The sequence below is a fragment of the Tursiops truncatus genome, chromosome 2 (assembly GCF_011762595.2).
Source record: "Tursiops truncatus isolate mTurTru1 chromosome 2, mTurTru1.mat.Y, whole genome shotgun sequence".
NCBI lineage: Eukaryota > Metazoa > Chordata > Mammalia > Artiodactyla > Delphinidae > Tursiops > Tursiops truncatus.
In genome coordinates this window covers 34,954,104-34,982,010 of record NC_047035.1, presented here as the reverse complement: position 1 = coordinate 34,982,010, position 27,907 = coordinate 34,954,104, and the positions used below count along the sequence as shown (strand labels likewise).

The window sequence follows — 27,907 nt, the reverse complement described above, 5'->3', positions numbered from 1 at the left end:
TTATACATGTAAACACATGTTGAAATGAATTAAATGAATTATTTGATGTCTGAAAGCAGTCTTGATTAGTAAATGAATACCTTCATTTTCAGTAAGTCTCTTGTGTTTTTTATTTCCTCCATTGACTTTAATATACTGTTTCTACACATGATTTTAGCTTTGATTTCAGTTGAAAGGGGAATTAATTGTCAATACTATAAATTTATCTTAGTAAAATAACATAATCCAGTAGAATAAAGTAACAGATCATCCAACACCATACTTTTCATTTTTAATCCCTGACAAATTGGGTAAGATAAAGAAAAACAACAGCAAATCATAAAACTTGAAACAGACCTGTGTTACCTTTTTTATAGTCCATATTGTGAGAACAATAGTTGTTTCTCAACTTTATTCTTTCAAGTAAATCCCATTACATTGTGAGCTAGGCAAAGTCTTCATATTGGGATTTTATTAAATTAAGTCAGTATTATAATGATGACAAGTTTCATGGTACAGAAAAGGGCATCCACTGCACACATAAGTATTAAAATGTTTTAAATTAATTTTCTCAATTTTTTAATGTATACTCAAAATCACTACAGTAAAGAAGTTCATTTAATCATTGATTTTTAAAAGTGATTTCCCTCAAATCTGGATCAAATAGCCAATGTAATGTGAATGAGAAGACATTGGTTATACTGATGTTGGCAATTTTTGAACCCAGATTCAGAATATTGAATTTTTCTCATCATCCAAATTTCTCTTCAAAACTGTTTGAAATATATCGTTCTAAACTGATGTGCCACAAAGCAAGACTTGGGTTTCTTTATTAAATTCATGCTATGAGGGACTTCCCTGGTGGCTCAGTGGTTAAGAATCCGCCTGCCAATCCAGGGAATGTGGGTTCAAGCCCTGGTCCGGCAAGATCCCACATGCCGCAGAGTGGCTAAGCCCATGTGCCACAACTACTGAGTCTGTGCTCTAGAGCCTGTGAGCCACAGCTACTGAGCCCATGTGCCAGAACTACTGAAGCCTGCGTGCCTAGAGCCCCTGCTCTGCAACAAGAGAAGCCACTGCAATGAGAAGCCCGCACACCGCAACGAACAATAGCCCCTGCTTGCTGCAACTAGAGAAAAACCTTCACACAGCAACAAAGACCCAACGCAGCCAAAAATAAATTAAAAAGTAAATTAAAAAAAAAAACTACTTAAAAAAAAATTAATGCTATGAATGAATTTTTTGTTAAGTTTTAGGCCACCTAAGAAAGGGAGAGAGTGTTTTTTTTATTGTGGTTTTGATTTGGTTCGCTTTTTTTGGTAAAGCCAGCTAGTACTTCACCTCCATTTCCATTTAGACATTATATAAGTCTGTTGAAACATTTGATGAGACAATTTGAACTACTCATCTGAACTGCTTTGTTCATTGTAAATCTCTTGTTTCTATCCATACACTAGCTCCACTCTAGATTGGAAGGGCTTAAAGATGAACTCTGGAGGAATAGAGGATACGACTTAAGAGTAACTATTACTGATCAAAGGAGCTGCTTTCCATTCGCAAACGTTGCTTTGCGCTATGGGTTTGGCTCCTTCTGTTTCTACATCTTGTTGAAGACTTTCTTGACTTCCATTTGACTTCTTTGAATTCTGTTTTTGTCCTTCAACATTTTCCCCTTTCTTTTCCTTCTCTCTCCAGATTTTTCTCTCACTCTTTTGGCTATCTCCTGTGTTTTTTGAATCGTTTTTAAAAGTAGTTTATCTCTTTATTAAGCTTGTCTATTAATTTGTCTATTAGTGTTTGTTTCTTTTCTCCTTTAAGGCTGTACTGATATAGTTAACACTTATTTTCATTCCATGGTATGCCAACTTGCTTGTTTATTTTGCAGCAAGTTCATTAGTCATTCTTACCCTCTTGGTATGAATTTTCAATAAGAAATGGCAGAACATTCTGCATTGACATATTGTCCCCTTCTATAAGACCATACTTTCTTTTCTATCTACTAGATTTACCCTCCTCAAACCTCTCTCTCTTTTTTTTCTTTTCCTTGCTCTCGTGTCTTCCTTACTGTATTATTTTCTTTAAGTAGTCATTAATTTCTTTCCCATTTGGTCCAGCATTGTTCTCCAATAAAACTTCGAGAAAAGAATATAAGAATATTATCTTACAGATTAGCTTCTTCATTCTAGTGTATTTAAAACTAATTAAACAATCTGGGCCAAAAGAGAATAACTTTAGCATCTGGAATTATATTTCCTCTCTCTCTTTTTTTTTTTTTTTTTTTTTGGTGTGTCTTGTGTGTATGTGATTTTTTTTATTGTTGTTGTTTCTTTAAACATTAACAATTGTTTTTTTCAGGGAAGGACAACCATTACCCACCCTAAGTTGCAACATTACTTTCATAATTTGTTTCATTACAATAGTAGACTGTGTTAAGCGATAGAAATTAATTTGCTGTGTATACCATTTGGGGCAAGCTGCTGGGGAGTGGGAAGAAGAGGTGTGGAGTTTCAATACAGTTGCCTCTGAAATCAACAAGTGTCAATGCCATCCAGCATGGCCCTTGAATTCATCAGTTTTGCAACATGTAAAAGAATGTTCCACTTTGACCTGAAATATTTGAATCAGCATGAGTTTCTGATTGATAACTACATACACACTTAAGAACTGGCAAATAAATGACTTCAATTTCATTGATTTCCAATTGAAACATCTTTCATAACTAATATTATAATTATAATCAATTATTATAATCAGTAAATAACAAAGGTTATTAGACTCACATGTAAATATTGTATATGAAGATTTCTCTTTTCCCCTCATTAACATATGTAACTAAAAATGACTACCAGTGAACATTTGATTACAGCTTTATTACTTGAATTGCATTATTGTTTTAGTCAAGAGATAAGCACAGTATCTTTAATATTAAGCATCTGAATTCACAACTGAATATGTGGTAACTTGAATTTTTTCCCATATACTAATTTCCAATACACATCAATTAAAAAATGCCATTAGTTTTACCCTTGTCCCATGTACAATATTGTGCCCCCAATTTTTTTTCTAGAAATCAGTCCTTTCTTTAAGTAAGAAAAGGAAAAATTAAAAATATATGGAATAAGTGTAACATATTTTTATTAACATGTTTTTATATGTGAGATACATAAAGCCTTTGCTCCTAGACCTCAGGAGTTTGCCCATTAAATATACATATCTGGCTATCTCTGTTATGAGCCCTAAATTACTGAGTTTATGCTCTCTCTGCAGGTCCAGTCCAGGTGCAGCAGCAAGGAGAACATTCTCAGAGCCAGTGAGTATATCATTATTTCAGATGGACTACTGGATTAGAACTTGTGGTTCAACAAGAAGGAAAGCTAAAAATGACATTTTGGTGAAAGAATAAAGAAGAGCACTGGGGAAAGTTTATGTCAAGAATATGAATTTTAGAGCTTTTGCCTTCTAAAAATAACAGTATCAATATATTATGAATATTTCCCTTATCACAATTGTTTTTGCAAGTCCTGACATCAGAACTTTGACAGGACTACTGGTTAGGGTAGTAATGAGCTCCTCTGTGACTCCAAGATGAGAACCCTCTTTAATTGCCCCACTGCCAAAAAGTTATTTGAAAACAGACTAACTGAAAATAATGTAATATAAATCCACTAAATGAATCTAAAAAAGAAAAAAAGGACCCCTAAGCAGGTACATCATAATCATTTCATTAATATGAATTCCTAAAAGATGTTATCTTCACAGGCAGCATATTTCAGAACATAGTGCCCTAAACCAAAGATGAAGAAACCTTATTTTTCTGTTTTATCACCAATAACATTTGCATGGAAGTCATTTGACTTTGCGTATTATTCATTTTCTGACTTTGTGTATTATTCATTTTCCTATCTTATAAAAAGGAAATATAAATAGCTTTTCCTTACCTGTATCCTTGAAATGATGTGACATCAAAGGTTGTGCCTTGAAAGCTTTGGGATTCTAAGAGAAAAGTGCTGTATAAATGCTAATTTTGTAGATATTGTTCTCTGTCACTTAATATTAATGGTATCACCCTATCTTCTTCCTGATCATTATCAAGAGAAGAAGTGCAGGAGGACAATACTGAAATGGGTCCTTACTTATACCACTGGGAGTTTTAGTAAATGGAATGATTTCTATTTACAGTAGAATGTCTGTATTATTTAACAATTTAAAAAGTACCTGGAGAACTTCAAATAGGTAAAATTTTGTTTCATTTATTTTTTTAATGTAAGATTTTCCCATTTCTGTGTTGTAAATCTGCTACCTTAGCTTGAAGACCTTGAGTTATTAGGCAAGCACACTTCAGTTGTTTGTCCAGGACCTTCATATTAGAGTTATATAAAAATAAGTGCAAACAGGCATGTTTAACTTGTATACTTTTGTGAGTTTTCATAACATCTGACAGGCATGTGAATCTGAGGGAGGTGCTTCAATAATAGGAGATGTAAAGTCCTATAATCCCTTAAGACCTAAGGTTGAGAAAACTAAGAGTCAAGGAAGTGATGATTGAATATTTACTAAAATAAAACAACAGAAATAAATGAAATTTTAAAATGACATTTTTGATGATTTCCATTTATTGTTGATCCTGAGATGATGATGGATCACTGATAGTGATTGTGGTGATTAGGAATTAAAAAAATTTCTTACTGAGAACAGATTTCTTTGAAACCTTTTTCACCTCTATCATGGATCTTTGTGCTGTTAGAACTGCTTTCATTTCACTTATGCTCTAACTGGCTTGTTGGTTGTTAATCACTTTGGATGGACCTTATGATGGTCCAGGTTTTTCTGTTCACCTTTTCTTAGGATAAAATAATCATGTAGATGGTCCATATAGCCATTTAGATCCATGTAGAGAGCCCATCCAACATTGTAGCCTCTTAGTTCTGTGAGTTCTATAAGTTTAAGGTCGTTCCTCTCAATACTGCTTTAGTAACTCATACTCATGCCCATAGCCACACCCAGGACTTTTCATGAGCTGTTCTACCTCTGAACTTCTTAATCTCATTGCTTATTTAGTCTATTTCTATCTTTTTTTTTTCCTTCCTTTGCCATGTAATACTATATTGCAGTCATAGAGACCCTATTAGCAGTTCTCCCATTCTCTCAGTGCTATGTCCTGCCTCTATTCCTTGGGACCCTTTCCCTCAGAGCATAAAATATCCATTCCCCTTATTTTCCTAGAAAACTCTTACTTATCCTTCCATACTCAGTTCAAGTGTGATCTCCTCTGTGATGGCTTCTCTGAGTTCCCCCAAGGCAAGGTGACTAATCCTTCTTGTATACCCCATACAGTTTCTTCTATTTTAATCATTTTTTCATTTACTTACTGAATTAACTATCCTCAAGGAAAACATTTCCAAAATGTAGCTAATAAAAAGAAAACTATGATCAACTGCTTTTTTAGCACATATAAAAATGTATCAAAGCAAAAATCAGCAGATACTAGAGAAAGGAAAAAAGTTAGAACTTAATAGAGCTTGTTCAGAATTGTCCAAGGAAGAGTTAACTTTGGTAACTTTGTTCAAGCAAGAGGTAACCTTCCTTTAGCACCTCAAAACTATTGAATTGGCCAAAAAGTTCCTTCGGTTTTAAAGTAAAAATAAGAGACACATTTTTCATTTTCACCAAGAACTTTATTGAACAATGTATTCACCGTTTTGTTCCACTACCTTCTGCCATTTTTCAGGCAACTTCATAATTCCGTCTTCCCAAAACTTTTTATCTTTTTGAGCAAAGAACTGTTCCAGGTGCCTTTTACAGTCTTCTAGGGAATTGAAATTTTTTTCATTAAGAGAATTTTGTAAAGACCGAAATAAATGGAAATCTGAAGGTGCAATATCTGGTGAATATGGCAGATGAATCAGAACTTCCCAGCCAAGCTGTAACAGTTTTTGCCTGGTCATCAAAGAAACATGTGGTCCTGCATTACCCTGGTGGAAGATTATGCATTTTCTATTGACTAATTCTGGACGCTTTTCGTCGAGTGCTGCTTTCAGTGGGTCTAATTGGGAGCAGTAATTGTTGGAATTAATCATTTGGTTTTCCGGAAGGAGCTCATAATAGAGGACTCCCTTCCAATTTCACCATATACACAACATCACCTTCTTTGGATGAAAACTGGTCTTTGGTGTGGTTGGTGGTGGTTCATTTTGCTTGCCCCGTGATCTCTTCCATTACACATTATTGTACAATATCCACTTTTCATAGCCCGTCACAATTTGTTTTAAAAAACAGTCCATTTTTGTTATGTTTAAGTAGAGAATCGCATGCGGAAATATGGTCAAGAAGGTTTCTTTCACTGAACTTATGTGGAACCCAAACATCAAAGCGATTAACATAACCAAGCTTGTGCAAATGATTTTCAATGCTTGATTTGGATATTTTGAGTATGTCGGCTATCTCCCACGTGGAGTATAACGATGATTGTTCTCAGTGAATGTCTCGATTTGATCGCTATCAACTTCAACTGGCCTACCCGATCGTGGAGCGTCGTCCAGTGAGAAATCTCCAGCACAAAACTTCGCAAACCACTTTTGACACATTCAATCTGTCACAGCACCTTCTCCATACACTGCACAAATCTTTTTTTGGGTTTCAGTTGCGTTTTTACCTTTCTTGAAATAATAAAGCATGCCGCAAATGTTGCTTTTTTTCTTCCATCTTCAATATTAAAATGGCTACACAAAAATTCACCAATTTTGATACGGTATTTTTTTAATGCACACTGATATTGTAGCTGTCACAATACAATCTAACAAAATTGCTTCGAATGAAGTTAAAGACAAGTAAGCACTACTAGAGCCCTCTTACAGAAAAAAACCAAATGAACTTTTTGACCAATATTAAAACAACCTGTTGATAAAAGGCTGAGTTTATTCTTACTCTGGTGAGAGAAAGTGCCACTTCAACAGAGTCTTAGTCTCAGAGTCTCAGAAAGGGAACGGCAAAGTCAGGATATTTATAAGGTTTTGAAATTTGATTTAAAGCAGTTCTTTTAACGTGGGCTTGATTAGAATTAAATAAGGATCATGATATAATCATTTAGAAATCACGGGCATGGCAAGGCAAGGACTTCTGAGTCTTGGTGTATAAACCGTTTGTTGGTGCTTTCTGTTTAAGAAGCTTCTGGAATGAGCAATAAAGTTATTTATAACTTTTATCTTCCAAGGAAGAATCTTCTGGAATAGTAAAGTTATGCTGATAAAGACAATGGAATAGTAATGTTATGCTAATGAAGACAGTAAGCTGTGCACTTACAGATGGTTTCAGGTATCAGAATTCCCCTTGTGATCAGCCTAAGCTGAAAGATAGACCATTAACATCTAAGGATGTGATCAATCAATCTAGACCTTCACCCTTACTTAAGGAATCACAGTATTACATCAACTATCTAGGAAAGTTTTTTCAACCTTCATAAGTGTCAGTTTGCCTGCATTTGTTGTTGTTGGATGGTCATTTATTGAACTATTGAATGAGACAGCAGCTATATAGCAACATTTAGAACTGTGGAGGTCTCACATCTGAACCCTGCTACACAAATGTGAGAAGGATTATGATCAGAGTTTGTAGTCCTTTTTTCAGCCAGGAGCCAAAAGTGTCCAAAATTAAGCCAAGAACAACTATATGTCAACAAACTGGACAACATAGAAGAAATGGAAAAACTCTTAGAAACATATAATCTATCAAGACTGAATCAGGAAGAAATAGAAGATCTGAAGAGACCAAATACTAGTAAGGAGATTGAATCAATAATCAGAAATCTCCCAACAACAAAAAAAAAGCCAAGAACAGATGGCATCACTGGTTAATTTTACCAAATATTTAAAGAAGAATTAACACTGATCTTTCTCAAACTCTTCCCAAAAATTGAAGAGAAGGAAACACTCCCAAACTCATAAGACCAGCATTACCCTGATATCAAAGCCAGAAAAAGATACCACAAGAAAAGAAAACTACAGGCCAATATCCCTAATGAATATAGATACAAAAATTCTCAATAAAATACTAGCAAACTGAATTTATCAGTACATTAAAAAGATCATTCCCTGTGATCAAGTAAGATTTACCCCTGGGATACAAGGACAGCTCAATATATGCAAATAAATAAATGGGATGCATCACATTAATAGAGTGAAAGAAAAAAATCATATGATCATCTCAGTAGACACAGAAAAAGCATTTGACAAAACTCAACATTTGTTCATGATAAAAAAAAAAACTCTTAACAAATTTATAGGTATAGAAGGAACGTACCTCAGCATAATAAAGGCCGTATATGGTAAGCTCACAGCTAACATCATATTCAATGGTGAAAAGTTGAAAGCTTTTCCTCTAAGATCAGGTATAAGATAAGGGTGCTCACTTTCGTCATCCCTACTTAACATATTACTAGAAGTTCTAGACAGAGCAATCAAGCAAGAAAAAGAAATTAAAAGCATCAGAATTGGAAAAGAAGAAACAAAGTAGTCTGTATTTGCAGATGACATGATTATATAGAGAGAAAATCCTAAAGACTCCACCAAAAAACAGAACTGATCAATGAATTCAGTAAAGTTGCAGAATACAAAATTGACACACAAAAATTCAGTAGCTTATCTGAACTAACAATTATCTGAAAAAGAAATAAAGAAAATGATCCCATTTATAGTAGCTTCAAAAAGAATAAAATACTTAAGAATAACTTTAACCAAGGAGGTGAAAGATCTCTACACTGAAAACTACAAGACATTGATGAAAGAAGTCAAAGAAGACACACATAAATGGACAAGTATCCTTTGTTCATAGATTGGAAAAATTAATATTGTTAAAAATGTTCATACTACCCAAAGCCATCTGTAGACAGTAGACTATTCCTATCAAGGTTCCAATGGTGGGCTTCCCTGGTGGTGTAGTGGTTGAGAATCCACCTGCCAGTGCAGGGGACACGGGTTCAAGCCCTGGTCCAGGAAGATTCCACATGCTGTGGAACAACTAAGTAACTAAGCCCGTGCACCATAACTACTGAGCCTGCATTCTAGAGCCTGTGAGCCACAACTACTGAGCACGCATGCCGCAACTACTAAAGCCCATGTGCCTAGAGTCCATGCTCCACAACAAGAGAAGCCACCGCAATGAGAAGCCCGCGCACTGCAGCCAAGAGTAGCCCCTGCTCGCCGCAACTAGAGAAAGCCCGCGTGAGGCAACAAAGACTCAGTGTAGCCAAAAGTAAAATAAATAAGTAAATAAATTTATGTTAAAAAAAAACATTCCAATGGCATTTTTTGCAGAAGTGGAAAACAAAAATCCTAAAATTTGTATGGAATCATGAAAGACCCAGAATAGCCAAAGCTATCCTGAGAAACGAGAACAAAATGGGAGCCATCACACTTCCTGATTTTAAGCTATATTATAAAACTATAATAATCAAATAGTATGGTTCTGGCATAAAAATAGACACATAGACCAATGGAACAGAATCAAGAGCCCAGAAATAAATCCATGCATATACAGCCAACTGATATTTGACAAGGAAGCAAAGGATATTCAATGGAGAAAAGACTATTCCATAAATGGTGCTGGGGAAATTGGATATTCACATTTAAAAGAAGGAAACTAAGGACTTCTCTGGTGGCACAGTGTTTAAGACTCTGAGCTCCCAATGCAGGGTGTCCAGGTTTGATCCCTGGTCAGGGAACTAGATCCCACATGCGTGCTGCACCTAAGAGTTCGCATGCCACAACTAAGGAGGCTGCCTGCTGTAACTAAGGAGTCCATGTGCCGCAACTAAGGAACCAGCAAGCTGCAACTAAGGAGACCTCAAGCTGCAGCTAAGGAACCCACCTGCCACAACTAAGGAATCAATGAGCTGCAACTAAGGAGACCGCCTGCCACAACTAAGACCCAGCACAACCAAATAAATAACTATTTAAAATAAAATAAAAGAAGGAAAGTAGACACCTGTCTTACACCACTTACAAAAATTAACTGGAAATGACTTAAAAGACTTAAATGTAAGACCAGAAACCATAAAACTCCTAGAAGAAAACACAGGAAAAAAGTTCCTTTACATCAGTTGTCCCCAACCCCTGGGCCATAGCCCGGTGCCAATCTGCAGCCTGTTAGGACCTGGGCCGCACAGCAGGACATGAGCAGCGGATGAGTGAGCGAAGCTTCTTCTGCCGCTCCCCACCACTCACATTACCACCTGAACCATGCTTCCCATCACTTGCATTACCGCCTGAACCATCCTCCCCCGCCACCCCAGTCCATGGAAATATTGTCTTCAACAAAACCAGTCCCTGGTGCCAAAAAGATTGGGGACTGCTGCTTTACATGGATTTTGTCGATGATATTTTGGATATTACACCTACGGGACAGGCAACAAAATAAAAAGTAAGCAAGTGGGACTACATCAAACTAAAAGCTTCTGCATAGCAAAAGAAACTATTAACAAAATGAAAAGACAACCTATAGAATGGGAAAAAAATATTTGCAAACTGAATACCTGATAAGGGTATATTAAAAGTATATAAAAAGCTCATACAACTCAATAGCAAAAATAAATAAATTAAAAATCCAGTATAAAAAGACCTGAATAGATATTTTTCCAAAGAAGATATACGAATGACCAACAGGTACATGAAAAAGGCACTCAACATCACTAATCATAAGGGAAATACAAATCAAAATCATAATAAGATATCACCTCATGCCTGTCAAAATGGCTTTCATCAAAAAGACAAGGGATAACAAATAGTGGCAAGGATGGGAAGAAAAGGGAACCCTCATTCATTGTTGGTGGGACTGCAATTTGATGCAGGCAACAGGGAAAACAATATGGAGATTTCTGAAAAAATTAAAAATAGAACTTCCATACTACTCAGCAATGCTACTTCTGTGAATATATCCAAAGGAAACAAAAACACTATGTTGAAAAGATATCTACATCCCTTATTCATAGCAGCATTATTTACAATAGCTGAGACACGGAAAGAACTTATGTCCGCCAATGGATGAATGGATAAAGTAGTTGTGTCATGTATACACACACACATAGACACACACACACACACACACACACACACACACACACACTGGAATATTATTCAGCCTTAAAAAGGAAAGAATTCTTGCTATTTGCAACAACAAGGATGGACCTTGAGGGCATTATGTTAAGTGAAATAAATCAAAGAAAGATAAACCCTATATGATCTCACTTATCATAACAATCAAAAAAACTCCTAGAAAAGGAGATCAGATTTGTGGTTACCAGAAGCAGGGAGTGTGTGTTAGGAGAACTGGATGAAGGTGGTCAAAAGGTACAAACTCCCAGATATAAGGCACACAAGTACTGAGGATATAATATACAACACGGTGACTATAGTTAACATTATTGTATGGTATATTTGATAGTTGTTAGAGTATAGGTCCCTAGAGTTCTCATCACAAGAAAAAAATTTCTTTTTCTTTTGTATCTATATGAGGTGATGGATGTTAAATAAACTTATTCTATTAACCATTTCACAATATATGAAAGTCAAATTATTCTGTACACCGTAAACTTACAATGCTGCATGTCAGTTATATCTCAGTAAAACTGGGGAGAGAAACAAAAACAAAATTAAGCCAATCTGAGGAGTTTTTAGAAGAAGATATAGGGTTATTAGCCAAACTACCCAATTTTCTGACTTCTTTGTTTGCTTACTGGACCCTTTTAGTAATATAAATGATTCCAGAGAAGTATACAGGCATGTAAGAACAACATTCTTATCTAAAAGCAGCACATGTTTTTCCTTCAAAGGCCAATATTATAGCTAAAGCAGCTGAGCCACTGCCACTGTAATTTCATGAAACTTTCAAGTGAGGAGTTCTTTAGTCTTGGTGGCATTATCTAACTCACCTACTAGTGTCTGAATCAGAGCATGTAGCACACTCCCTACTTTCTGCGCCTCTTGTAAAGCTTGAAGTAAAGAGGCTTGAGAAAGGAAGAAAGAAATCCAGAATTTCTCTGGAGTGATCATGATATTTATTCTTAAATCAAGGTCCACTTTTCCTACTTTTTTAAAAATTAAATTATCTAACAATCTTTTTTTTCTTCAAAAAGAAACTGATGGCTTAAAAATGGATCTTGGATGATGCTAGGGACTCTACTGAAGGCAGGCGTCAGTTTACAAAGATAGTAAGATCCTATCCAGTCTGTAGGCTTTGTACCACAAATCCAATACCAGTAATTGGGGAACACCCAATGACCTATTTGGGATCAAAATACCCATAAGTGGTTATCAAATATGTTATAACATTTGGAGCCACTCATCAAAAATAATTCTGCACCATACAATAAAATTTAAAGTGTTGAGTCCATTTAGAGGATCTGAAACAAAAGAAAAATAGTAACTTGTAAGGTGTATAAAAGTGAGACAGCCTCCAAATAATATATTGTTGTTTCTTAGTTCCCTTACAAGTTCTATTTCTTTTAAAGTTTGCTTCCCACCCAAAAAAATTAGAGAATTATTTTGGTGGAGTCAAGAACCTTGTCTTCTAGGTATGACCTAAGAAAGGGTTTTAGATTTCCATCTCTTTGGCCTGTTACATAGTGTGTCATTGGAAAAGTCACCTAATAGTTGAGCATAGTTCCCCAGGAAACCAACAGATTCAATTTGAGGAAGTGGAACCAAAGGAATCTGGTTGGCTACCAAAAATAATAATAATAATGTAGTGCAAAACCAGTTTGGTTGTATACTTTAGCTAGTTCACAAGTAAATAACAGCCAAGTATTAGATACATACCAATGAATGATTAAGGATGCAAACGAAGTGCAATATTAAGAATAGGGCAATGTAGATAACAGTTAAAGAAACATTAAACCAGGGGAAGAAAGGGAAGAAAATAACAATGAAAATAAAGAACAATAGAATGCAGATAAAACTGTGGCAGTCCACCTTCTTATTCTATGGATCTTGGGTAGAAGCTCGCTACACTCATATGGTCAAAGGTCTTGGATGGAGGATGTCTCTTTCAGAGAATTGTCTGTTTCTAGAGGATTTCTAAAAACTCCTCGGCTTAAAATCTACAAATTCAGGAATGGATTATGCCTCTTTGGGAGACATGAATCCAAGGATCAAACCTTTAGAGTTGTATAGCTGTGCTGATTACTAACAGTACTTGATAAGGTCCAACGGGGTTCCAGAGCTGTCTTTCTCTGATGTCTCTTCCAAAAGACCACTTCTCTGGGTTTTAGGTCATACAAGGTTATTTAAAAGGGTGTTGATGAAAGGCTACTTGTACCTGTTTATAAGACTTGGTGTATGGCATGAATAATTCCTTGCAATATTTAGCCATATCTGCTTGCAATAGTGTGGAATTTAAGGAGATATTCCTAGATGTATGTGGGAGAGTTGATGAACCACAGAAAGATTTGATCTCGTTGCCATTAAAGACAATGCCTTAGGTCATGGAAGTTCAAGAGTTTCCATGTTTGTTCTCTCTACCTTTCCTGAAGATTGGGGGTGAAATTAGTAAGTGGCATATCTTTCCAAAACTCTTTAGTAATAGGCCCAGGAAAATGGATGCCTCCATCACTAGAGAGAAAGGTCAGAATTCCCTGGATTGGGAACATGAGATCAAGAAAATTTTCCTACTATTAGAGTTATAGCTCTTTATCAAAGGAAGGCTTCAAACCATCCTAAGAATAAGTAAACAATCACCATGAACATATTCAAAACCCAGAGAGTAGTTTCATGAAACACATTTGGAGGTGTTTAAACCTCAGGAGGGGGCCCTGAGTTTTGGACTCTTATCCATGTCCCACCTTTATATTCTTACCAGGATTATAGTGGTGACAGATGAGATAGAGTAAAGCTTTCCCATCAGTATTAATTATGTACAGTGGCAAATTTCTTCTTTAACTTGTGGGTAATTTCATGTAAAATTTTTATAAGATTCTGTTTGAAGTCCTTCAGTGCTGCTAAATAGCTAATAGTGCAATTTACACCCAGCTTTCTCGTGGTACCTCTTTTCTGACTGGAGCTGATTGCTAGCATTCTATAATAGGGGCTTTGAACTCAATTCGCTTTTGAAGCAAACACTTGGTCCCTTGGGGTATTATAAGGGCTATAATTTTAGTGAAGGCTGCCTGTCTGGCATGATGATTAGTCAAGACATTTCCTCTAGCTTCCATATTATCTCCTTTTGTTTGAGCTCCTATTTTTATAATAGCCACTTCCTCAGGAAGCATTAGAGCACTTAAAATTTCTATAAATTGCTAACCTTTTTTTTTTTTTAATTTATTTGGCTGCGCTGGGTCTTAGTTGCCATATGCAGGATCTTCATTGCAGCATGTGGGATCTTTAGTTACAGCATGCGGGATCTAGTTCCCCGACCAGGGAACGAACCTGGGCCCGCAGCATTGGGAGTGTGGAGTCTTAACCATTGGACCACCACAGAAGTTCCTAAATTGCTAACCATTCTTAACTGAGGTTCCTTCTGAGGTCAAGACCCTTCCTTGTTTCCAAAGCATTTCAAAATCATGGAATAACACAAAAGCAAATCTACAGTCAATGCATATATTAACCCTAATATCTGTAGCTAACTAAAACTTCTGGTGTGCTCACAGAGTTCTGCCATCTGGGAAGATTTGCCTCTGACAAAGGATCATATCCTAGGGATGAAATTTTATAAAAATTAGGTAGGAAGTTAGTAAAGAGCTAATTTTAACTCACAAAAGGCCTGTTCATGTTTGGTGCCTAGGGAAGAGGTTCACTTTCAAAGGACTTGGTTAAGTCTTTTATTGGCATGGCAATTGCAGAAAAGTTGGGAACGCATGGCCCACGACAGTCAGTGAGACTCAAGAATCCTTTTTATTATCTCTTAGTTAAAGTCCATATTCTGTCAGGAGTAAGAGATTTACTTCCTTGAGAGAAATCATGTTCTAGGTAATGAACTTTACTTAGACAAAGTTGTAACTTCTCTTTGGAAACTTTATCCTCTTTGTGAGTTAAAAAAGTAAGTGGATAGATGGAATCAATCTTAGAGCTCACTCCATCTTTAGAACACAACGTTACCCACATGTTGAATTAGAGTAGGATCACAGGGAAATATAAAGTCTTAAGGTCCTGGTTGAGGACTTGTGAAAAGTAGGAGAGTGTTTCAGTAAATCTTTGCAACATAACAGTCAAAGTATATTTTGTATTTTCTCAGGAGAAGGCAAACAAATATTGACTATTTTGACCTAAAGAGTCATTAAAGAAAGCAGAACATAAATCTCCACAGTCAAATATGCAGCCTCAGGAGGTACTGAAGATAAAATACGTTTGGGGATTGGTACTACATGGAAGTGGGAAATGACTATTCTATTATGGGCCTGTTGTGCTGAACAAATCCCTATCCCCACCCATGCAGCATTTTGACTGAGGGATAGAAGTGTTACAAAAACTAGTACAACATATGTTGCATCTTTTCTCTATTTACTTTTACCTGTTAGTTTTAGTGCTTCTTTAGCTTCTGGTTCAAGAGAGCATTTTACACTTTGGGGTATAGGTTTCAACGGCTTGATTTGGGTACTAATAGGTTCAGCCCCTGTAATCCTCCCTATATTCATAGAATTTTTGCTCACAGAATGAAAAAGTCTGACATCTCCTTCAGATCTTCAATTTAGGGTTGATTTAAACACAAAGATACTAGTAAATCAATTTCCAAATTAGCTATATTCTCTTTGCAAATAAGGGAGTCCTCAGAGATTTCAAGAAAGAAACCATCAGGAAAATATTTAACAATTCCATTATAGTACACCCTGCCTAGCAAGTTAGCAGGTATGATATCACAGAAGAAGGAAGAATGTTATTTTGTTAAATGTCCAAGGATAACAGTTATGAATGACATGGAACCAACAAAAGGATTATTAGAGATACCCACTGAGTAGGTTTTTTTACCCCATGGGGGAGATTGTGTAACAGTGGTCGAGTTTAAGATTGATAGTGTTTGCCTCTATATCAATAAAAAAAAAAAAAAACTTTTTTTTGGCAAGGTTCTCCTTTAATATTTAGAGAAATTTCTCCCTGGGAATTTAAGGGTAAAACAAAAAATATCCCTCATTAATTTATTTTTTTTCCCCTTTAGCTAAAGGGGAAAGTCAGAGCCCAGTCTACTTTCTCAGGAAGGACTTCTGGAATCGCCTCCAAAAGACTATGACCAACTTCTCTAGCTTTTCTAAACCCCTCTGGTTTCCTGTGCAGTTTAGGTTCTTCTGAGTTACCCTCAGGTTCTTCAATTCTGCTTTCTCATGGAATTTTTTGTGTCTCAAGCTTCCACAAACATAAGAACTAATTGTTATAGAACTGGAAGCCCTGGGTATGTTCTTAAAATTATTCCAAATTTCTCTGCAAATTTCACTCTGCCCTTTCTAGGCTTTGGAAAGTCATTGATGACTCTCAGCTCAGAGGAAGAACGGAGCTTAAAATCAACCATAAGGGGATTTTTTTCTGTTCTGAAGGAAGTTAAACTTTAAGAGGTAACTGAGCTTTGGAAGTTTCTGGCCAGCCACAAGGAAAGGGGAGTGGAACAGAGGGAGAGACGGATGGAGGGAAATGGAGGAGTATAGGATGGGGAAAGAGAAATAAGATAAAATCCACTAGGTTCAAGGTATGATTTTGGAGGATCTAAACAAACATTATTTTAAGTTTTTCACATTTTTATTTTGCCTTGACCAAGGAATTTCTTTAAGCAATTTTGGAATCTGAATTTCTTTTGGTTATTTCCTCACACCAATCAAAAATATCCAGCCCATTAGATGTTTGGAATTTTGTTCCTTTTTTGTCCTACAGCACCTCTCAAACAATTTTGTTTATAACAGAAGTTCCCCAAAGTGACCACTATAATTCTAAATTATCCTTGGTGAAATTAAAGATAAATACATAGATTTGGGGTATAACATAAATGCATGTAAAAAGTAGGATTCTGGCCTGGATAGAGGCATAGATTTAAGTTTAGACTAACGCAAACGAGAACCTGTGAATAGTCCATCCAAGGTGTTGCTTGGACACCTCATACATCAGACTCCCCAACCTAATGAGTGGACTGTCCAACTACAAACTGACGTATTTGTAGTTCCAGAGCATCAAAAGCTTTGAAGGGAGCTCTCTTCCACAGTCAGACTCTCACTAACAAAATAAGAACAAGGGAAGTTCTCAGAGGTTGATGGGTAACCCAGGGCAAAGCTTAATGAAAGGACACCACTTTGAGAAGAAACCTGAACCTCTCAATTCCCAGAGCCAGTTTGCAAAATAGACTTATTGGGGCCTACGCCCATATTTTTCCATATGAATTTTCCCCTTATAGAGGTATAACAGAAAATGACAAGGATAGACAGAGACAAACAGTAATGTTAGTAAGAAGATGGGTTCCTTATTCCTACAAGACAAAATAAATTTAGCTCTTGGGGAGCTCAAAGAAAATAAATGAGTGCTCAGTCTAATGTGAGACTTATCTCACTGTGGTGATTAGAGACACTCCCATTCCCCAAAGCAGGAGGGTCAAGGGGTCTCAGAGGAGCTTGCTGTTGTCAAATCAAGAATCTTGCGCTTTGGCGGGAAGGGGTCAGTCTTGACTGGGTCTCCTGATGGCCTCTAAGACTGTTGAATGTTGACTCCCCACAAATATGAGGTTAGTGTAGCCAGGGAGAATACCACCTTAACAGAGTATTAGTAGCATCTCAGTGTGCGCTCAACATTGAGGTATTTATGATATTTTGAAGCGAGGTTTAAGTTGAGTTTTTCCTTGTGACAGTTTGATTAGAATTGGGTAAAGATCATGATGTAACAGTTTAAGATGGGTGGATACAGCAAGACAAGGATTTTGTGTGTATGGTGTGTGGCTTTGTTTGGTTTTACTTTAATTTTGGCCTTTCTACTCTACAGAATAGATTTGCATGTAAGTAAAATTAATTACAACCTGAGCAAAGCTCAAGTTGAACAAAAGGGCCAATGCTAACTCCAGGAAATCCTGCAGGGATCCCCAAAAATAAAGACAACATGTTAAAGTTGTGACTTGAACATATGGATTTTTTTGGTGTATTCAGTCATTTAGCCACAGTCTTCACGTTGTCAGTCAGCATGAGTACCCAGGACACAGGTAAGGCTTATGTTAATAACAACCTAACCAAACTATATAGTGATAAGGAGTTATATTTTTCAGAGAAATGAGTCATTCCCAATCTGAAATGACTAAAATAGTTCATTTCACTTCATTCATACTCAAATTCCACTGGACTCAGAGATGAAGTGTCATCGTCAATTCCAAAAATGAAATCTTTAGGTAATGTTAGATGCTATCTAAACTAAATGTCATATGAGCACGTGATCCATAATTTCTCTAGTTGGTAGGTTTCTCTGGTTTCTAGAACATCAAATGAATTACCATGGCTGCCAAAGTCCACATAAAACCAATCATCAGTGTCTTTCCTTTTAATTTTTTTTAATTGAGGTAAAATTCACATAATGTAAAATTATTAATCATTTAAAGTCAATAATTCGGTAGTATTTAGTAAATTTATAATGTCGTGCAACCACCACCTCTGTCTAGTTCCAAAATATTTTCATCACCCCAAGGGGAAACACCATACCCTTTAAGCAGTTACTCTCCATTCCCCAGCCCCTGACAACCACCAATCTGCTTTCTGCCTCTAAGGATTTGCCTATTCTGAATATTTCATATAAATGGAATCATACAATTTCAGATTAATGTAATATGAGACGATTTTTATCTAGCTTCTTTTACTTAGCTTAATGTTTTCAAGGTTCATCCATGTTGTAGCATGTGTTAGTATTTCATTCCTTGTTATGGCTGCATAATATTCCACTGTATATTTATACCATATTTTGTTTATGCATTAGTCAGTTTATGAACATTTGTGTTTCCACCTTTTGGCTATTGTGAATAGTGCTGATTTGAACATGCCTGTACCTACATTTGTTTGAGTACCTATTTTCAGTTCTTTGGGGTATATACCTAGGAGGTAGAATTGCTGGATCATATATTAATTCTATGTTTAACTTTCTGAGGAGCTGCCAAACTATTTTTCACAGTGGCTGAACCATTGTACATTCTCAACAGCAGTGTACAAGGATTCCAATTTCTCCACATCCTTGCCGAAACTTGTTTTTCATTTTTTGTTTTATGTTTTTTGTTTTTTTCATTATAACCATTCTAGTAGAAATGAAGTGGTATCTCATTTTGGTTTTCATTTGCATTTCCCTAATGAGAAATGATGTGGAGCATCTTTTCATGTACTTCTTGGCCATTTGTGTATCTTCTTTGGAGAACTGTCTTTTGAAGTCTTTTGTCCAGTTTTTATTCAAGTGGCTTGTCTTTTTGTTGTTGATTGTAGGAATTCTTTATATATTCTGGGTACTAGACCTTATCAGATATATCATTTGCAAATACTTTCTCCCACTGTCTAGGTTATCTCTTCACTTTCTTGATAATGTTCTTTGATGCACAAAAGTTTTTAATTTTGATGAAGTTTTATATATATATGTTTTCTTTTGTTGTGTGTGCTTTTGATATCCTATCTAAGATTTCATTGCCAAGTCCAAAGTGATGAAACTTTACTCCTATGTTTTCTTCTAAGACTTGTATGGTTTTAGCTCTTATATATTTAGGTCATTGATCCATTTTGAGTTAATTTTTGTATATAGTGTGAGGTAGTGATCCAGTCATTCTTTTGCATATGGATATCCAGTTGTCCCAGTGCCATTTGTTAAAGAGACTATTCTTTCCCCCATTGAATGGTCTTGGCATCCTGGTCAAAAATCAACTTACTATAGGTGAATTGGTTTATTTCTGAACTCTCTATTCCATAATCTATATGTCTATCATTATGCCAATATTACATTGTTTTGATTACTGTAGATTTGTAGTAAGTTTTAAAATCGGGCAGTGAGAATCCTTCAGCCTTATTCTTATTTTTCAATATTGTTTTGTCTCTTTGGGGTCCCTTGCCATTTCATATGAATTTGAGGATTGGCTTTTCCATTTCTGGGGAAAAGAAAAAGGTCTTTGGGACTTTGATGGGTATTACAGTGAATCCATAGATTGCTTTGGGTACTATTACCATCTTAACAATATTAAATCTTTCAATCTGTCTTCCTTTGGATCTTAATGTGAGGCTCACTTTTACATCTCAGGCATTTGTACATTTCACAGTGAACTAGGTAGGCCATGACATGTAAGTATCTGATGGAGAGTCCATTCCCAATCACAATGTGTATATACACAATCTGTATACACAATATACACAATCTGTATATTTCACCTCTGGAGGAACTTTTATCACACAAATATCTCTTTCATTTTCTTGCCCCAAAGTGAAACCAGCATATCAATGCCAAATTTGGGATTAATATGATCTGCTGTGCCAGACTCCAGGCACCCCTCCCCACTTTTCCTCCCACCTGCTTTTCCAGGCAGGGCTTAGGGCCAGGCAGCCCAGGCCAATTGCTAGTTCTGCAGTAGGCCACCTCATGGCCAGCAGTGGAGACCAGGGCCATGTGCCCACAGCATGCCTCACTCCCTGGAAAGAGGTTGTGTACCACAGCAGTGCCCAGGGCCCCCACCCCCACCCCACCCCCAGCACACAAAGATTTGTGGATGAGGGCTTAAAATAGTCTTGGTGTTTAAACTGTCTTTGATACTGTCTATTTAAGAGCTAATGGGTCGGGATTTACCTGGCAGTGAAGTGGTTAAGAATCCGTCTGCCAATGCAGGGGACATGGGTTCGAGCCCTGGTCTGGGAAGATCCCACATGCCGCGGAGCAACTAAGCCCACGCGCCACAACTACTGAGCCTGTGCTCTAGAGCCCGCAAGCCACAACTACTGAGCCCGCATGCCACAACTACTGAAGCCCCTGTGCCTAGAGCCCATGCTCTGCAACAAGAGAAGCCACCGCAATGGGAAGCCTGGGCACCACAACAAAGAGTAGCCCCCCCTCACCACAACTAGTGAAAGCCCACATGCAGCAATGAAGACCCAACACAGCCATACATACATACATACATACATACATACATACATACATACATACATACATACATAAAAGAAGAAACACACACACACACACACACAAGAGCTAATAGCTCTTTCAGAAAATTCCTAGACTGAGTAATAAAGTTATTTGAAGTTTTATCTTCCTGGGCAAGAAGTTTCTGGATTAATAAAGTTATGATTATGAAAACAATAGTATAGTAAGGTCAGGTTTCAACTCTCATTCTAACATAGTAGTCAACTGTATTTATCTAGGCAGAAATATCCCTAGAGTGCAAAGTAATTTATCTGCACCTAATTTGGTGAAAAGGCATTCTTCTTCATTTAACTGTGTGTAAAATTCTATGCTAATTTCTGGAGAGTATTTGAACAAACTGTAAAAGAAGTAAAATAGAGGCTTTGGGATTTGGGTTAAACAACGACAGAACTGACTTTCTTCTTTTTTTTTTTTTTTAAACATCTTTATTGGAGTATAATTGCTTTACAATGGTGTGTTAGTTTCTCCTTTATAACAAAGTGAATCAGCTATACATATATATATATCCCCATATCTCCTCCCTCTTGCATCTCCCTCACACCCTCCCTATCCCACCCCTCTAGGTGGTCACAAAGCACTCAGCTGATCTCCCTGTGCTATGCAGCTGCTTCCCACTAGCTAGCTGTTTTACATTTGGTAGTATATATAAGGCTATCTATTTTACATTTGGTAGTATATGTAAGTCCATTGCCACTCTCTCACTTCATCCCAGCTTACCCTTCCCCCTCTCCACGTCCTCAAGTTCATTCTCTATGTCTGCATCTTTATTCCTGTCCTGTCCCTAGGTTCTTCATAACCTTTTTTTTTTTTAGATTACATATATATGTGTTAGCATACAGTATTTATTTTTCTATTTCTGACTGACTTCACTCCATATGACAGTCTCTAGGTCCATCCACCTCACTACAAATAACTCAGTTTCATTTCTTTTTATGGCTGAGTAATATTCCATTGTATATATGTGCCACATCTTTTTTTTTTTTTTTTGCGGTACGTGGGCCTCTCACTGTTGTGGCCTCTCCCGCTGCGGAGCACAGGCTCCGGACGCGCAGGCTCAACGGCCATGGCTCACGGGCCCAGCCACTCCGCGGCATGTGGGATCCTCCCGGACCGGGGCACGAACCCGTGTCCTCTGCATTGGCAGGTGGACTCTCAACCACTGCGCCACCAGGGAAGCCCCACATCTTTTTTTTCTTTTTTTTTTAACATTTTTATTGGAGTATAATTGCTTTACAATGGTGTGTTAGTTTCTGCTTTATAACAAAGTGAATCAGTTATGCATATACATATATCCCCATATCTCTTCCCTCTTGTGTCTCCCTCCCTCCCACCCTCCCTATCCTACCCTTGTAGCTGGTCACAAAGCACCGAGCTGATCTTCCTGTGCTATGCAACTGCTTCCCACTAGCTATCTATTTTACATTTGGTAGTGTATATATGTCCATCCATACACTACCACTCTCTCACTTTCTCCCAGCTTACCCTTCCCCCTCTCCATGTCCTCAAGTCCATTCTCTAGTAGGTCTGCATCTTTATTCCCATCTTGCCCCTAGGTTCTTCATGACCACTTTTTTTTTTTTTTTAGATTCCATATATATGTGTTAGCATACAGTATTTGTTTTTCTGACTACTTCACTCTGTGTGAGAGACTCTACGTCCATCCACCTCACTACAAATAACTAAATTTCGTTTCTTTTTCTGGTTGAGTAATATTCCATTGTATATATGTGCCACATCTTCTTTATCCATTGAGCTGTCAATGGACACTAAGGTTGCTTCCATGTCCTGGCTATTGTAAATAGAGCTGCAATGAACTCTGTGGTACCTGACTCTATTTTAATTATGATTTTCTCAGGGTATATGCCCAGAAGTGGGATTGCTGGGTCATATGGTAGTTCTATTTTCAGTTTTTTAAGGAACTGCTGTACTGTTCTCCATAGTGGCTGTATCAATTTACATTCCCAGCAACAGTACAAGAAGATTCCCTTTTCTCCACACCCTCTCCAGCATTTATTGTTCGTAGATTTTTTGATGATGGCCATTCTGACTGGTGTGAGGTGATATTTCATTGTAGTTTTGATTTGCATTTCTCTAATGATCAGTGATGTTCAGCATCCTCTCATGTGTTTGTTGGCGATCTGTATATGTTCTTTGGAGAAATGTCCATTCAGGTCTTCTGCCCGTTTTTGGATTGGGTTGTCTGTTTTTTTGATATTGAGCTGCATGAGCTGCTTCTAAATTTTGGAGATTAATCCTTTGTCAGTTGCTTCATTTGCAAATATTTTCTCCCATTCTCAGGGTTGTCTTTTTGTCTTGTTTATGGTTTCTTTTGCTGTGCAAAAGCTTTTAAGCTTCATTAGGTCCAATTTGTTTATTTTTTATTTTATTTCCATTTCTCTAGGAGGTGAGTCAAAAAGGATCTTGCTGTGGTTTATGTCATAGAGTGTTCTGCCTGTGTTTTCCTCTAAGAGTTTTATAGTGTCTGGCCTTACATTTAGGTCTTTAATCCATTTTGAGTTTATTTTTGTGTATGGTGTTAGGGAGTGTTCTAACTTCATTCTTTTACATGTAGCTGTCCAGTTTTCCCAGCACCACTTACTGAAGAGGCTGTCTTTTCTTCATTGTATATTCTTACCTCCTTTATCAAAAATAAGGTGACCATATGTGCATGGGTTTATCTCTGGGCTTTCCATCCTGTTCCATTGATCTGTATTTCTGTTTTTGTGCCAGTACCATACTGTCTTGATTACTGTGGCTTTGTAGTATAGTGTGAAGTCAGGGAGCCTAATTCCTCCAGCTCTGTTTTTCTTTCTCGAGATTGCTTTGGCTATTTGGGGTCTTTTGTGTTTCTGTACAAATTGTGAAATTTTTTGTTCTAGTCTCTGAAAAATGCCATTGGTAGTTTGATACGAATTGCATTGAATCTGTAGATTACATTGGGTAGTATAGTCATTTTCACAGTGTTGTTTCTTCCAATCCAAGAACATGGTATATCTCTCCATCTGTTTGTATCATCTGTAATTTCTTTCATCAGTGTCTTATCGTTTTTTAGAGACAGGTCTTTTGTCTCCTTTGGTAGGTTTATTCCTAGGTATTTTTTTCTTTTTGTTGCAATGGTAAATGTGATTGTTTCCTTAATTTCTCTTTCAGATTTTTCATCATTAGTGTATAGGAATGCAAGAGATTTCTGTGCATTAGTTTTGTATCCTGCTACTCTACCAAGTTCATTGATTAGCTCTGGTAGTTTTCTAGTAGCATTTTTAGGATTCTCTATGTATAGTATCATGTCATCTTCAAACAGTGACAGCTTTACTTCTTCTTTTCTGATTTGGAATCCTTTTATTTCTTTTTCTTCTCTGATTACTGCGGCTAAAACTTCCAAAACTATATTGAATAATATTGGTGATAGGGGACAACCTTGTCTTGTTCCTGGTCATAGAGGAAATGGTTTCAGTTTTTCACCATTGAGAACGATGTTGGCTGTGGGTTTGTCATACACGGCCTTTATTATGTTGAGGTAAGTTCCCTCTATGCCTACTTTCTGGGCGGTTTTTATCATAAATGGGAGTTGAATTTTGTTGAAAGATTTTTCTGCATCTATTGAGATGATCATATGTGATCATATGGTTTTTCTCCTTCAATTTGTTAATACGGTGTATCAGATTGATTGATTTGTGTATATTGAAGAATGCCTGCATTCCTGGGATAAATCCCACTTGATCATGCTGTATGATCCTTTTAATGTGCTGTTGGATTCTGTTTGCTAGTATTTTGTTGAGGATTTTTGCATCTATGTTCATCAGTGATACTGGCCGGTAGTTTTCTTTTTTTGTGACATCTTTGCCTGGTTTTGGTATCAGGGTGATGGTGGCCTCATAGAATGAGTTTGGGAGTGTTCCTCCCTCTGCTATATTTTGGAAGAGTTTGAGAAGGATAGGTGTTAACTCTTCTCTAAATGTTTGATAGAATTCGCCTGTGAAGCTATCTGGTCCTGGGCTTTTGTTTGCTGGAAGATTTTTAATCACAGTCTCAATTTCAGTGCTTGTGATTGGTCTGTTTATATTTTCTATTTCTTCCTGGTTCAGTCTCAGAAGGTTGTGCTTTTCTAAGAATCTGTCCATTTCTTCCAGGTTGTCCATTTTATTGGCATATAGTTGCTTGTAGTAATCTTTCATGATCTTTTGTATTTCTACAGTGTCAGTCGTTACTTATCCTTTTTCATTTCTAATTCTATTGATTTGAGTCTTCTCCCTTTTTTTCTTGATGAGTCTGGCTAATACTTTTTCAATTTTGTTTATCTTCTCAAAGAACCAGCTTTTAGTTTTATTGATCCTTGCTATCATTTCCTTCATTTCTTTTTCATTTATTTCTGATCTGATTTTTATGATTTCTTTCCTTCTGCTAACTTTGGGATTTTTTAATTCTTTTTTCTCCAATTGCTTTAGGTGTAAGGTTAGGTTATTTATTTGAGAGGTTTGTTGTTTCTTGCAGTAGGATTGTATTGCTGTAAACTTCCCTCTTAGAACTGCTTTTGCTACATCCCATAGGTTTTGGGGTCATCATGTTTTCATTGTCATTTGTTTCTAGGTATTTTTTGTTTTCCTGTTTGATTTCTTCAGTGATCTCTTGGTTATTAAGTAGTGTATTGTTTAGCCTCCATGTGTTTGTATTTTTTACAGATTTTTTTCCTGTAATTGATATCTAGTCTCATAGCATTGTGGTCAGAAAAGATACTTGATACAATTTCAATTTTCTTAAATTTACCAAGGCTTGATTTGTGACCCAAGATATGATCTATCCTGGAGAATGTTCCATGAGCACTTGAGAAGATAGTGTATTCTGTTGTTTTTGGATCGGAATGTCCTATAAGTATCAATTAAGTTCATCTTGTTTAATGTATCATTTAAAGCTTGTGTTTCCTTATTTATTTTCATTTTGGATGGTCTGTCCAGTGGTGATAGTGGGGTGTTAAAGTCCCATACTATGATTGTGTTACTGTCAATTTCCCCTTTTATGGCTGTTGGCATTTGCCTTACGTATTGAGGTGCTCCTATGTTGGGTGCATATTTACAGTTGTTATATCTTCTTCTTGGATCGATCCCTTGATCATTATGTAGTGTTCTTCTTTGGCTCTTTTAACAGTCTTTATTTTGAAGTCTGTTAACTCTGATCTGAGAATTGCTACTCCAGCTTTCTTTTGATTTCCCTTTGCATGGAATATCTTTTTCCATACTCTCACTTTCAGTCTGTATGTGTCCCTCGGTCTGAAGTGGGTCTCTTGTAGACAGCATATATATGCCTCTTGTTTTTGTATCCATTCCGCCAGTCTGTGTCTTTTGGTGGGAGCGTTTAATCCATTTACATTTAGGGTAATTATCGATAATGTATGTTCCTATTACCATTTTCTTAATTGTTTTAGTTTTGTTACTGTAGGTTTTTCCTTCTCTTGTGTTTCCTGCCTAGAGAAGTTCCTTTAGCATTTTTTGTAAAGCTGGTTTGGTGGTGCTGAATTCTCTTAGCTTTTGCGTGTCTGTAAAGCTTTTAATTTCTCCGTCAAATCTGAATGAGATCCTTCCTGGTAGAGTAATCTTGGTTGTAGGTTTATCCCTTTCATCACTTTAAATATGTCCTGCCACTCCCTTCTGGCTTGCACAGTTTCTGCAGAAAGATCACCTGTTAACCTTATGGGGATTCCCTTGTATGTTATTTGTTGTTTTTCCCTTGCTGCTTTTAATATTTTTCCTTTGTATTTAATTTTCCATAGTTTGATTAATATGTGTCTTGGCATGTTTCTCCTTGGATTTATCTTGTGTGGGACTTTCTGTGCTTCCTGGACTTGTTTGACTATTTCCTTTACCATATTAGAGAAGTTTTCAACTATAATCTCTTCAAATATTTTCTCAGTCCCTTTCTTTTTCTCTTCTTCTTCTGGGACCCCTATAATTCAAATGTTGGTGCATTTAATATTGTCCCAGAGTTCTCTAAGACTGTCCTCAATTCTTTTCATTCTTTTTCATTATTCTGCACTGAAGTAGTTTTTTCCACTATTTTATCTTCCAGGTCACTTATCCGTTCGTCTGTCTCAGTTATTCTGCTACTGATTCCTTCTAGAGATTTTTTAATTTCAGTTATTTTGTTGTTCATCATTGTTTGTTTGTTCTTTAGTTCTTCTAGGTCCTTGTATTTTCTCCATTCGATTTCCAAGATTTTGGATCATCTTTACTATCATTACTCTGAATTTTTTTTCAGGTAGACTGCCTATTTCCTCTTCGTTTGTTTGGTCTGGTGGGTTTTTACCTTGCTCCTGTATCTGCTACGTTTCTCTGTCTTCTCATTTTGCTTGACTTACTGTGTTTGGGGTCTTCTTTTTGCAGGCAGGAGGTTCATAGTTCCCACTGTTTTTGGTGTCTGCCCCAGTAGCTAAGGTTGGTTCAGTGTGTTGTGTAGGCTTCCTGGTGGAGGGGACTAGTGCCTGTGTTCTGTTGGATGAGGCTGGATCTTGTCTTTCTGGTGGGCAGGACCACATCCGGTGGTGTGTTTTGGGGTGTCTGTGACCTTACTATGATCTTAGGCAGCCTCTCTGCTAATGGGTGGGGTTGTGTTCCTGTCTTGCTAGTTGTTTGGCATAGGGTGTCCAGCACTGTAGTTTGCTTGTTGTTGAGTGGAGCTGGGTCTTAGCATTGAGATGGAAATCTCTGGGAGAGCTTTCGCCTTTTGATATTCCATGGAGCTGGGAGGTCTCTGGTGGTTCAGTGTCCTGAACTCGGCTCTCCCACCTCAGAGGCACAGGCCTGACACCTGACTGGAGCCCCAAGACCCTGTCAGCCACACGGCTC

General features: G+C 37.0%; 1 protein-coding gene across 19 annotated transcripts in view; it reads left to right on the top strand.

Annotated features, from left to right (window-relative positions):
* Positions 1-27,907, top strand: part of GPHN (gephyrin) — a 617,381-nt gene that overhangs the window by 439,081 nt on the left and 150,393 nt on the right. For all 19 annotated transcript variants that reach the window (XR_012329944.1, XR_012329943.1, XM_073800350.1 and 16 more), the window contains one exon: positions 3,247-3,289. Coding sequence is in view for 17 of the 19 variants with exons in the window: in XM_073800350.1 (XP_073656451.1) it covers positions 3,247-3,289 (43 nt within the window). In the remaining 2 variants the exon portion in view is untranslated. The remainder of the gene's footprint in view (positions 1-3,246; positions 3,290-27,907) is intronic.